The sequence below is a fragment of the Ammospiza nelsoni genome, chromosome 3 (genome assembly GCF_027579445.1).
Source record: "Ammospiza nelsoni isolate bAmmNel1 chromosome 3, bAmmNel1.pri, whole genome shotgun sequence".
Lineage (NCBI taxonomy): Eukaryota > Metazoa > Chordata > Aves > Passeriformes > Passerellidae > Ammospiza > Ammospiza nelsoni.
The window spans coordinates 60,320,861-60,333,985 of record NC_080635.1 but is presented as its reverse complement, the minus strand read 5'-3'; the positions used below and the strand labels follow the sequence as shown (position 1 = coordinate 60,333,985).

Here is a 13,125-nt window from a genome sequence, read left to right as displayed (position 1 = left end):
CCAAGGTTATTCTAGTACCAATTTCAAGCCTATATTTAGACTCTGCAGATGCCACCTCATAATGCAACCACCTCGTAAAACCAGAGGTACCATTTTTCTGTCCTTTATATCCTTTTCAAAAAAAGAGCAAACCAGAGCAAAGCAATTGCAGCTGACATCCACAACGGAAATTTCTATGCAACTGGGAATTAGGATATCATGGATCTGTTTGGCTATATACGAGCTGCTAACTACTGATGCAATATAAACATTCACAGCTACCAGTTCTGTTCAATACATTTATCTATGATAGGGATGCAGGAGTTGAATGCACCATTAGCAAGTTTGCTGGTGATACTCAAGTGGGAGGTGCTACTCACTCCCTTAAGGGATGAGAAACCCTACAGAGCAATGTGGATAGATCAGTGCATTGGGCAGTCAGTGGCAGGACATTTAGCAAATGCCAGATTCTGTACCTGGGACAGAGTAATGCTGGGCACAGGTACAAACTGGGAGAGGAGGGGCTGCAGACCAGCCCTGCAGAGATGGATCTGGGAGTGCTGGTCAGCAGCAGCTCAGTGTGAGCCAGCAGGGAGAGCCCGGGCAGCCAGGAGGGCAAATCCCATCCTGGGATGCATCAAACCCTGTGTTCAACCATCCAGACAAAAGAGGGGATTATCCTGCTGCACTCAGCCTTGGTACAGCCACATCTTGAGTACTGTAAACAGTTCTGGGGCCCACAAATTAAGAGGGATGTGACGGTCCCTGAATATGTCCAGAAGGCAACAACAAAGCTGGGGAAAGGGCTGGAAAGAACGTCCTATGAGGACTGGCTTAGGACTTTGGGCTTGTCTATGTTAGAGAAAAGGAGGCTGAGGGGTGGCCTCACTGCTCCCTACAGCTTCCTGAAGAAGGTGAAGAAGCAGGTACTGAGCTCTTCTCCATGGGATCAGTGACAGGACACATGGGAACGTGTCAAAGCAGTTCAAAGCTGCACCATGGAAGGTTTAGATGTGACATTAGGAAGCATTTCCTTACCACAGGGGTGACCAATCAGTATAATAGCTTCCTAGGAGGTGACTGATGCCCCAAGCATGTCAGTGTTTGAAAGTCATTTGGACATGACCTTTAGGTCAGCCCTTGTGGCCTGGGTGCTTCCTTACCCTTAAAGGGTTGGCCATCAGGCAGCAGAACTCGATGATCATTGGAGGCCCTTTCCACTTGAAACAATCTATCCTATTCTTTTTCCTTCCTTCTCCTTTCTGTAGCAGTGCAGGCAGAGGGAAATCTCAACATTTCTTCCCAGCCCTGCACTAGCAGAAAGGATCGAATGGGGAATCATGTCCCAGCCTAGGCACTGAATTTCTCTGTGTGGGGAGGAGGCATGTACCATCTGATGGGTCTGAGAGATGTAGATTATCTCAAACTTATGTAACCATTTGAAGAAATCTGGGGGGAAAAAGCCATCAAAAACAAGTACAGTTTTTAAGTTTCCTGTGTTCATTCAGTTAATCTGTGTTTCCACAGAATGGCACAATTCCATATATCTCTTCAGAGATCAAACCCTTAGCCAAATGCAGGACATGCTTCCAAACCGAGTGACAAAATTTTTGAAGTGTTCAATACCTATTATTTCCCCAGAGATTTTTTTTCTTCTTGTCCTCATTTTTAGAAATGATTGAGCCATTTCCCTTGGGGAAATGTAATAAAACATTTTATTACATTTGAGAACAACAGCACCCCATGAGAGCAAGGGTCCATCTCCAAAGTGACTAACCACAAGTGTCTACAGGCCAGCGCAGAAGCAGTATCCAGAAGCTGACTAACTATGAGACTGGTATTTGCCTGAAATGCCAGGAGTTTTTCAGCTCCAAAAACATTTTCAAAGACATGTATTTACAGGATGAAAAAAGATTGAATTTCATTTTATTTTCTGAATTGGTTTAAGAGCCAGTGCTCACAGGCATTAACACAACGCAATTCTGTAGCCAGGCCCAGGCTAAAGCATTCCCCAGTTTTGTTTAAAAAAAATCAAAAGATCCTTTGCAGCAAAGGCCAGGCCACAGAAAGGAGAAGCTGGAATATGAACCACACAGTCACTGTTTCCTGAGACCTGAAGAATAAGGATTGGTCAAATGGAAGAGAGGAGGAGATGTGCAACAGCCTGGGTTGTTTTCAATAGTATGACGCATATCAATGACAAGTATATTTTTTTTTGGCTGCAAAAAATTGCTTTGCTGTGCTTCTTGGCCAGTGATGCATGAAAAGTGCTCTCATGCCTGGCCTGCACTTGTATTTCATGCAGGCAGAGCTGAAAAGTGCCAGCTTCTGATGCTGCAGCAAACCAGTGCCTTGTACAAACAAGAACCCTGGGGAAAACCAAACCAAGGGAATACAGGAGTTCACTCCTGCTACAAACTTGGAGTAGCAAAGAAAGGCAGAGAGGAAGGGCATGAGTGGTGCCTTGGAGGCACCAAAGCAGCAGGAGAGAACACAGGCAGAATGGCCCAAAGGAGCCCTTGGCAAGGAGCCGTGCTCAATGGTGCAGAGGAAGGCAAAAAATCCCCAGGGACTGAGATGATTTCACTCATAAACATTACTTTTGGTGGTGTCTATTGAATCTAGACAAATATTTTAAGAATGTGCCAAATTTAACATCATCCCTATTTTCCTTTTTCTAAATAAAAGATGTCATACTTTAAACAGACCACTTAGTGCTTGAATAAACCTAGACTAGACATCTGAGCAGTCAGAAAAAGATTTGCAAATCAAAACTCTGCTACAATTAAGCATCTGTTCCATATCAGCTTCATTCAGAGTTTTCTTAATTCAGGGTTAAAGACCGATCTCAAATGTACATTGAGCAAACATATTTTTACTTTGTATTAGCAAACTGTAAGTAACCATAGAGTCTGTGTCAACTCTGATATATTTCACTTGTTCATACGTGCATAAAATACGGTCAGTGCTGGCATCCTTTAAATGCCTTTTGTCATAAATATTTAATTAGACCACTGACTGAATGCAGTAAACAAACCCAATAGGATCTTCATTTGCTTCTAACTAGCAATCATTATGCACTTAGCACTTCTTTTTGTTTCTTTGAACTGTGTTCTTCTCTACTGAAACACAGTTTATATTTCAAACAGAAAATCTAAACCAGTCTTTACCGCAGATCCCAAATTCAGTGACAGAATTTCTTCACAACTCTCTACAAAACCACACAATGAGAGGAAAAAAGCAAGTTTATTTCCTCCACAAAAGCAGGAGATACATGTAGTTCACAGTAACACATCAGTAATTTATACCTCCCACAGAGATCAATTATCAGGAAAGGAGTAGGTCAAAATTACATCATTTGCACTGTGCTAAAAAAATTAAACTTGCTCCTAAAAATTAAGTCTTAAATATTCCAACAGTCTGCACATTCAAGCTATTAAAACTCAACTGGCCGTCACATCTCAAATATGACACTACTGAATCATGAACCAAGGTTATTTTATCCTTTAATATGGTTCTGTCATTTCAAGCAAGCACAAATGTTCAGTCACAGTCTTTGGCAAATACCACTCATTAGCTTTCATCCTCAGTACCTTGAGAACTGCCTGTGATAAACTAACAGGCTGTTATTCCTTTAACTCTCTTTAAAGTAATGAAAGGTAACTGAATTTTTTTTAACAATTCACAGCCTGTGAAACTTGTTTAAAGTCATGCTCCCCCAGAACTATTCAACAATAGCTTCTTCCTCTTTCCATTTCTCCAGTTATTCACATGTTACTCTGAAGATTCTGAGGCCAAGTAGGTGTTGTCTTTTAGAGTTAGAATAGTTTTAAGCTCAAAATAATAAAATTAATTGCTTATGCTCTATGAATGAACGTATTGTGTACATGTAACTCCTGTTTTTTATTAAAGTACTTGCATGCAATATTATTTTGTGATTTATTTCAGAAGATTCCTTTAAAGCAACAGAACACAGAAAATCAATCTATTTTATTAATATGGAACCTATGGACTTCAGGAACTAAAATACTAAAGGTAAAGGAATTTTAATATAACATTGTAATGGAGGATATTTTTGCTGCCTTATAAAACTTTACAGGTTCCAAAATAACAATATAAAGCAAGTTTGAAGAGTGGCTTATATAAATGTTTGCAACACGATTCCCACTCAAATTTTAATTCCCCAGAGCAAGCAGCCAAGATGCAGACCACATTTTATCAACCACGCAAGATTACAATCAGCATCTCTGCACTGGTGAACTTAATGCAGGTCATTTCTGGGAAAGATCAAAAACCACAAAACACTACAGTGAGAATTTCAAATTACAAAGAACTGAAGAACAGGTTTCACCTAGCACAAGGTTTAGCTCTCACGTCATGGACTTCTCCAGGCAACAGTGGAGTACCTTGGGTGTTGTATCTACACTGGCATTCAGACAAGGATATTTGGAGAAGGTATACTCCAGAAAGATTACAAACCAGGTCCTTCAAATTTGCATCTTCAAAAGTAATGAAAGTACAAAGACAGGTGAGAAGCAAAAAGAAATAATCACAAAAGAAACTGAAATACCTGTTCAAACAGTTCCATAGATAAAGGATTACTGACTTTAAGTTCAAACTGTCAAGTTCACATCACTCAAAGATCTACTTAGGCAAAATAAAGAGTTCTCAGGAAAAGAGTAGATGACTCTCAGAAGTGATATATTAATTTACAAAGTAACATCAAAAAGACAAATATCTGAGATTTGCTTTATACTGAAATCTAAAGATCAGCCATGTCAGGCATGCCTGGGGCAATGTGAAACACATGCAAAAACAAGCCAGAAGAAATAACTCCACTGTCAAATAACACTAGGTGGCTGCAAAAAAGAACTTAAAGTAATTACCAATACATAAAACTCAAGTGGCAAAGAAACAAGAAAGGTTCAAATGTACCTGTACTCCTACAGCAATATTTAAGGACAAATTCTGAACTGTGGAAGAATAGCATCAAATTACAGTCCTTTGCAAAGATGTCTTAATATCCGATTAAAAACATCCTAATTCACCAGGAGTGAACTTTTCTTTATTCCCCAAAATTTCGTATATAAGTATACTATCTCAACATCTTAAAGCTATATTCTTTCCAGGTGAGCACCTCCTCCCACCCATTTCTATTCTGTACCACTCACCACAGGAATTCAATTTCAGAATATTTTGTCACAGAAACCAGTTTTTGTTCACTCTGACATATTTTTCAATGCAACTTGTATGTCACATATATTTCTTTTTTCCAAAAGGTGCTTTAACTCAATACAGATTCCAAGAAAATGCCACATTAGGCAGAAGTTACATTAATTTCATATTAACCAGACTTTAAATGGTAATAAATTCCTTTTTTATTAACACTCTGATTTTGCAGATGTACCAAATCCATCCAAAATAAATGAATCTAGTTCCAGTTAGAAAAAAATGCACATACATGCAAAATTTTAGTGCGATAATTAAGTTTTTAACTGGATTTTTTTCTTAAATAGTACATATATATTCCATTTCTTACATGTATTTGCTCCAAAAACTCCCATCTGAAAATTCCAGAGTACAAAAAAAAAAAAGTGACATGATATAAGATTTTTTTATCCAAAACCTACTTCCACCTGTGTCCTTTTCAGCTGACAATAGTGCAGCATTAACCTCTTGCTTACAGGGGATCTTGCCATATTAAGACAAAAAGATCCTTGAGACTATAAAGATTATTATTACACAAACCAATCTGTGGTGGCCAGGACAGAAAACAAGTATGTCAACAGACAAATATTTGTTTCAGCCACATTATAATCACAGGACTTCACCAATTCACTTAAATTAATCCCTCTGCCTATCTCAGCTTCATACTACATATCTTAAATGTTTAAGAATATAGCTGAACTCAACTTACAGCAAGTTAGGATATCCACTTGTCACTTGGTAAATATTAAATTTCTAGAAATGTCTAGTGAAGCATGGAGAGCCTGGTTCAGAACAACCTCTATAAAGCTTTTGCTGCCTAGTCTAAATCTCAGAGATGATACAATTTAAAAAAAACTAATTCCAGATGAACGGTCATTAAACACCAACCTTAAGCAAAAACTGTAGCCTCCTTTCTAATACAACTGTTACACATATTTTGTAAAAGCTCACCAATATTTTCCTGAATCGAAATATCAATTTTTTAAGCTTGAAAAAAAATCTATTCCAGTTATCTTCGAGAAATCATTCTAATTTATGATGTACCAAAAGTTACTTTGCAAAATAAGAAATAAAATCAGCTTCAGTGTTGGAGGGGAATGGAAAGTGGGGGAGGGAGTGGTTGGATATGTGTAAAAATTGGGTTTTGTACAAAACATTATATAAAACAATGTTTCCTTCTTTCCCTATTCAAAATTCAAAATCATGTTATAAAAATTTAAGTATGTTGAAATGTTTTAAATCACTGGAGCTGAAGAAACATAACCACAAACGTCTAAAACTAAATTAAGCTCACAAAGCAAAAGGGAATATAAGCAGGATAGAAATCTAACTATCACGTGGACAGGAGTTTAGAGAGCAGTTTCTGGTCTACTGAAATGGCATTTCTTCCTAAGCACACAGACTATTGTCAGTGGATATTCTGTTCTCTCACGAAAATTATGAACAGGATGGACAGAAAACAGAATGGAAATATAAAAACGTGTCAGAACTCTTCATCTAGCATCTCAATCCACACAAAGAGTGCTTTTTAAAAGAAGGGAAAATAGAAAGAAATAAAGAGAGAGGTGTCAGATTGGCATATATAATGGAATTCAATGAGCAGTAACAAAAGAGCTGCTATTTTAGAAGCTGTTAATAGGAAATGCTAGGGATATTATACCTGAACTCATCTGGCCTTCCAGACAGTATGAAGTCTTAAAGTGCAGGCTGGTAATTGTACAAGTGCAGAACAAGCCTAAGAGTTCTCAATTACTTAGGGATTTATCTTACTTAAAAGAAAAAAAAATAATACCAAAACCCTAGAGAAAAGCAGGTACTTGGACAACCATGACAAACAGGTGAGATTTTATGCAACTGCTTTTTCCTAGCATAAATAACTGAGATCTAACTATATTGCTAAAGGGGCCATACACAAAACTATGAATTTTAAGAACCTAAGATGGCATTAAAAAAAAGTTTCCTGAAAATAGGAATGACATTTGCTACCCCTACCCCAAAGAAAAAAAAAATCTCGGGAAGTTCCCCTGACTGCTGGGACATTTCCAGTATGGTCAAGTTTGGCCTTGAAGGAACATCAGCCAGCTCACTGAGTACTGATGGGTGTATTCTCTAAGGTCCCATGGGATTTGTCTCTCCAGCTCAAATGTTCTCACACGTAACCATAACCCTCCCTTTTTCTGCAAGTTTCCAAATCACATCTCCAAACTTTTGCCATTAACCATTTACTGATTAGAACATACTCAAGCTGGAAGAGTAAAGTTTTTCTGACTGAAACAGCTTGTGTTCTAAGAATAATGCATCAACATTTATTTTTTAAGAAACAAAGCATTACTATTAATTCAAGATTTTCTATTTCAGTTTTAGTGAATCTAAGGTATACAATAGCTGAACTCAAGTATTAAGTCCTCGTATCATGATTCACGACTGTTACTAATTATTTGTATAATATTATATCTACTAATTGGGCACAAAATGCTCAGTATTTAGTTACTGGTGAGAATCCTGATCAGCCTTGATCTGTGTGCTGAAACTGAAGCTACTGCATCATGGCTTTGGTTCCTTTTATGCTTGCACCCAGCTATTGCTTTATACAAAAACACATACAGTAGGAATGAACAGCTGGCAAAATTTGTCAGACTAAATTAATGAGGTTTTGTCTTCATATTTTGTTTTCTTTCACACTCCTTTTAGTTTATGTGAATACAAATTGATGCAGTTCTAAAAGGAAAAAGGAATAGGATTGCAAGCCAAACAGAAAAATCCCCAATAGTGTATTAGCTCAGAATTTATTACTGATTATCATGAAGGTTTAGAATGAGTATTAGAAAAAGACAGGATTCTACCAAAAGCTGTTATATAACAGCAATGAAAACAAGATATTTTTCAGTTTTACTTTGCCATTAGCAAGAATATATATTTTAAATATAAAGAAGCTGGTTTACAGTTCACAGTATACTGGAAGAGGCATCAGGAATGTGAAAATCATGACAATTGCCCCAAATTAAACCTGATGTACTAGGAAGTCAACCAAAGTAAACTGGACTTTGACTGCAAAAATTTTGTTTCTTTGTTTTTTAATTCTTAAATCATTTCAGTAACTTTGAAAAAGCAGAAATAAACCAGCATTTATCCAAACACTAAATATTGAAGGAAGACTAAAACAGAGTATCAGAAATATACGAGGATCTTTTGCAGAAAGCACAAACGGAAATTTCAGTTATCAGTTGATATGGCTTTCTGAGACTTTAAGTATTTTGATATGGTAGTAGAGCGTAAAAAACTCTACATGTATTTAAGAACACTAATTCATCCATAAAATTGCAGTCAGCACTGCTCATGTCCTATAAATAATTCAAATTAACATATAAAACAAATTGTTTCTTCACAACTTTTTCCCCTCTTAAATCACTTTTACTATTGTTCTTACAGGAAACTCTTACCGCAAATAATGAGAAAACTTAGTTCTTGGCAAATGACTTAACTGGATCATGACAGACTTAAAATACTGAGTTATAAATACAAAATGGTATATTCTTAGATCTGTGGTAAGCCACCACTTCACTTAAGTCTCATTTTAGCTTGGGGAAAAAGCCCAGGATGATCAAACTCACATAGCCTTTAATTAAAACAGAGATGCCATTCAGATTTAAATATCCTGATTTATGTGGAAAAAAAAAAATCCCAAACAACAAACTACTCCAGGGTTACTACCCTGCAGTCAATTTTCGTGAAAATGAGGAACTAGAACAGAATGTTGAATATGTGTTTTATAGCTGTAATGGAATTTTTCTTTCTGAAGAAAAAATTAAACTTTTTAAACGTTAAAAGAAACTATCTCCAGCTGAGATAACTTGAAAAAAAAAAATTAATGAACTCAAGAAAACTTTATCAGCACATGTTCCACTACTTTCAGGAAAACCTTAATGTTTTAGAAAAATAATCAAGTTTGAGCTGTCAAATAATCAGCAGGTGTACTGCAGAGGGCATTTTTAAGAATGAACTGATACGGTTTTAAAGATAGTATCTTAAACTGAAATGTTAAATTAGTCCTAGCGATAGCGTTAAACACTAGGTACAATGAAAGCAAGTTTTCTTTTCCCTACAGAGAATGCTTTTTATATAATGATTTGATGCCTTACCTCTAGGTCACAGCTGTACTCCGTGCCATCCAGAAGCATCACTTTACACTGCACAGTTTTGATCTTCTTTGGAGACTTCTTAGGAATGTTATCTATTTTAATTTCAGCTGTCTGCACTTCTTTTGTCTCCCTTTTTTCTTTTTCTTCTTGTGTTTCTTCCTTTTTCTCTGCAACTTCCTCTACTTCTGTTTCTTTACCATCTTCTTTGGAAGGCTATATAAAATACAGTTAAACAAACTCAGGAAGGAGAATATTTTACACTTGTCCCTTCCTTTTATAAGCTACTAATAACTAAGTCAGTAACCATTCATTAAAGGTATGCACATACTGGAAACACAACAACCAGCATAAGCACTAAGGTCTTCTTTTAGGGACCAGATATTCTTGCTGTCAAACAAGAGGAGGTGCCTTTTTTCCCCTTTCCTTGAAATAAGATTTGCATTTTTTAATATGAGTTATTGGCTTTCTTCCAAAGAGAAACAATCTTATTAAGAAGCTCCAGGAGTTATACTAAACTAAACCCCAGTGCTTATGATTGCCAAGTGATACAGAATCACAGAATGGTTGAGGTTTGAAGGGATCTCTTGAGATCTAGTCCAATGCCCCAAAGGTCACAGAGGGCAATTTGCCCAGGACCATATCCAGTTGGGTTTGGATATTTTCATAGGGGAAGACTCCACAATATCTCTGGCTGATCTGTTTCAATGTCTGACTCACCCCTTTACCACCCTGTGAGGCCTATCATCTGCACCACCACCACCTGGCCACGTCCCTTGCCAAGGAAAGGTCCTGTCACCATCAGAGTAAAAAAGATTTCTTGTGATTTGAGATGTAATTTCATGGGTTTAATTTGGGTCCCTTGCCTTTGGTCATACCACTGCATACCACTGAGAAAGGTCTGTCTACTCAGCATTCCTTCCATTCAGGTATTAATACATACTGATAAGATTCCCCTTCCTCCTTCTCTTCCTCAGGCTGACCACTGTCAACTGTCCCAGCCCCTCCTCATACAAAACATTGTCTCTGTGCCTTTGCCACCCTAGAATATCAATGTTAAGAGCTGAAATGCAACTTCACAGAAAGCAGGACTGGAACCTAGCAACTGGAATAGCTGTCATTTTTTCCCCAATATGATCCTAACAAAGCTTTACAAGAATTACATAATTCATTAATCAGGTTCCATTAAAATTACTCCAAAGTACCTCTGAGCCTTCCCACACGTACCTGTATTTCAGCACTGCTAATGGAGTGTTTTTCTTTGTCATTCTGCCGGTTTTCAGTTGCTTCTTCCAAGCTCCTTCTCGGCTGAGCCACCCCCTCTAGTGCCTGGCTTTCACTTTCTTCAACTACTTGCTCTTCCCCTGTGGCCTTCTTCTTGGGCTCATCTCTGGGCTCTGCCAAGGTGTAGGACTTTTGTTTCTTAAGCCAAGGGGGAAGGAAACGAGAAATACCCTTGCTTTCAGGTGAAGATTTTTCCTTCTTCTGGCTGCTTGAACTACTTTGGCTGGTTGGTGCTGGGACAGAAGAATCTTGAGCTTCTCCGGAGGATGTTTCCCTGGACTTCTGATCTCCTGGAGTCTCTGATGTTTCTTCAGGCTTGTCCTTGGCTTTGTCTGGTCCCAGCTGCTCAGAATCCTTCTTTACTTCGGTCTCTGAACCAACTTCAGTTGTCATTATCACAACTGACACTAAAAGAAGCAACAATAAAAATAGTTTGATATGCAGCATCACTACTTTTAATTATTTGCAGTTATTTGTAGTAGTTCATAAACTCTTGTAGATTATTAAATTTAGTAGGGTTAAAGACATACTTCTATGTCTTTACTACTATTAAAGTTAGTGACAGAGCATTACACATTATGTAAGTACCATTTATCTCAGAGGTAACCTGCCTCTGAAAGGCAGGTCTCCATTTGACTGTTGAGATTAAAGAATTTGCTATTTAAAGCCATATATTAGTATGCTAGTTCTCAAGCTGCTACTAATCAAATTACATTTTGCTATCACCTTTTTGTCTCATACAGAAATGCTCCTGTTCTTTCCAAATGGTAGGTATCTTATTAACATAATAATGTAAAACTTTATCATCAAAATGAAAAATGAACTATATCTAGAAAACCAAACTCAACTTTCCTGAGAAAAATTTAAACTTCTGCTGATCAGAAAATAACAATCCACACTGCTTAATGAATTCATAAGGGAGGCTTCATAAGTAACAGAGATGGTGGTGATTTATTTTTTTTCTTCATACATCTCTGAAAGAACCTACTTTTTCTCAAAAAGTAGCTAAAACAATTTTATAATACGTGATATACAAATCTTCAAAGAAGTTACAGGGAAGCCACTATATTTCCTGGTCTTTTTTGTTTGAAATATATGAACAAACTAATGAAATATATCAACAAAGTAATAAAAAATCATTATATGCCACTCTCAAAATTAATATCACAATTTGATTATACGGCCAAAAAGGAGACATCTCCAGAAAATTCCTTAGAACTAAGCAAAATCAGTCACCCTAGAAACACATCCCTATGATATTGTTCTAACAATAAAAGAAACTGAGAATATCAAGTCACACATCTTAACTGATTAAATTTAGACAGAACAGCAGTGGGTGGTACAAACTTGCTCGATGGAAAATAAGAAAGGTTTTGCATCTTCAATGGTCCAGGTTTTCATAATCAAAGTTATACAGAGAACGTAGCTTTATACTGCAGAAGCAAGGGAAACTGGTTACAGCCCCGGTCTGAAGAGGTCTGTCCCTGTTCACTTAATGCCTTTATTTGATGCCCACAGCAGGAGGGATTTCTTTCGTGTGCTCAATTTCCTATAAGCTTGTAAGTTTAGTGCTTTTTGGGGCAGGGAGGGGAGAGGAAGAGAGGAGGAATAGACAGAAGAACCTGGCAAAAGGAAGCACACCTCTCCGCTGAGCCTGTATACTTCTTTATAGCCCCAGTAGTCTCTGAATTAACTGTGAAGAGGTGGAAGAGTTAACTACACAAGGGCACTGACCAAGAGTGTAAGTTACAGTCTTCCCAAAACACCTACCTTCTCTACCACATTAGCTTGATACATTTCTTTTTTCCAGGGTTGCATGTTAGTACAAGAATTAGCTATCCCTTGAGAAACACAAAATTGGGTCTCACATTCCCTATCTCAATGCTCTGTCAGATCCTCCAGTTTTGTAGTTCACAGAAAAAAACAGGAATAGGGAGGGACAAAACACTGGAGTTCTGTATTACTGCAGTTTGTAAAGCCTCTGATGTTACCCTTCACTACAGTCAAGCAATCAAGAAACCAGGTTTTCTGAAAGTGGCTTTTTCCTGATTCCCTGCTGCCCATAGGGAAGACCTCACAGGATCTCACACAGCTCTCTGGTGTAACAACCAACAGTGCACCAGAAAGGAAATGGAAACAAGCAGCAGACAGCATTTGTCTCAGAAGTGATACAGGGAAGAAATAGATCAAATCAGATGGCAAATTTGAAATTCTCAACTTCAACTGCATGTTTCCTTGCTTTCCTGTCTTCAAGTAAACTCTCATTTATTCTTACTACGTAGTGTGAGCACACTAAATATTTTTGCCCCTATAATCCTTTGTAAGCTCTATAACAACTGCAGCAGGATAGGGTTCTCCTTATCTCACCTTTTTTGTATTGCAAGGTAACATTAATCCTGTGTTTCATTTGGAGTTGAGAAAGGAGAATAACAATCTTGCAGCAAGAGTAGACTAAAGAGAAGGAGCCTTAGGGCGATGCTCAAATAAAGGATTACCAATGTCTGAACAGGGAAAAGAA

The 13,125-nt window shown here is 37.5% G+C and overlaps 1 protein-coding gene across 13 annotated transcripts in view; it reads right to left on the bottom strand.

Moving 5' to 3' along the window:
* The window catches only part of EPB41L2 (erythrocyte membrane protein band 4.1 like 2), a 107,006-nt gene that overhangs the window by 50,260 nt on the left and 43,621 nt on the right, over positions 1 to 13,125 (bottom strand). For all 13 annotated transcript variants that reach the window (XR_009418082.1, XM_059468741.1, XM_059468729.1 and 10 more), the window contains exons 3-4: positions 10,551 to 11,014; positions 9,327 to 9,539 (exon numbers count right to left, since the gene is read on the bottom strand). Coding sequence is in view for 12 of the 13 variants with exons in the window: in XM_059468741.1 (XP_059324724.1) it covers positions 9,327 to 9,539; positions 10,551 to 11,000 (663 nt within the window). In the remaining variant the exon portion in view is untranslated. The remainder of the gene's footprint in view (positions 1 to 9,326; positions 9,540 to 10,550; positions 11,015 to 13,125) is intronic.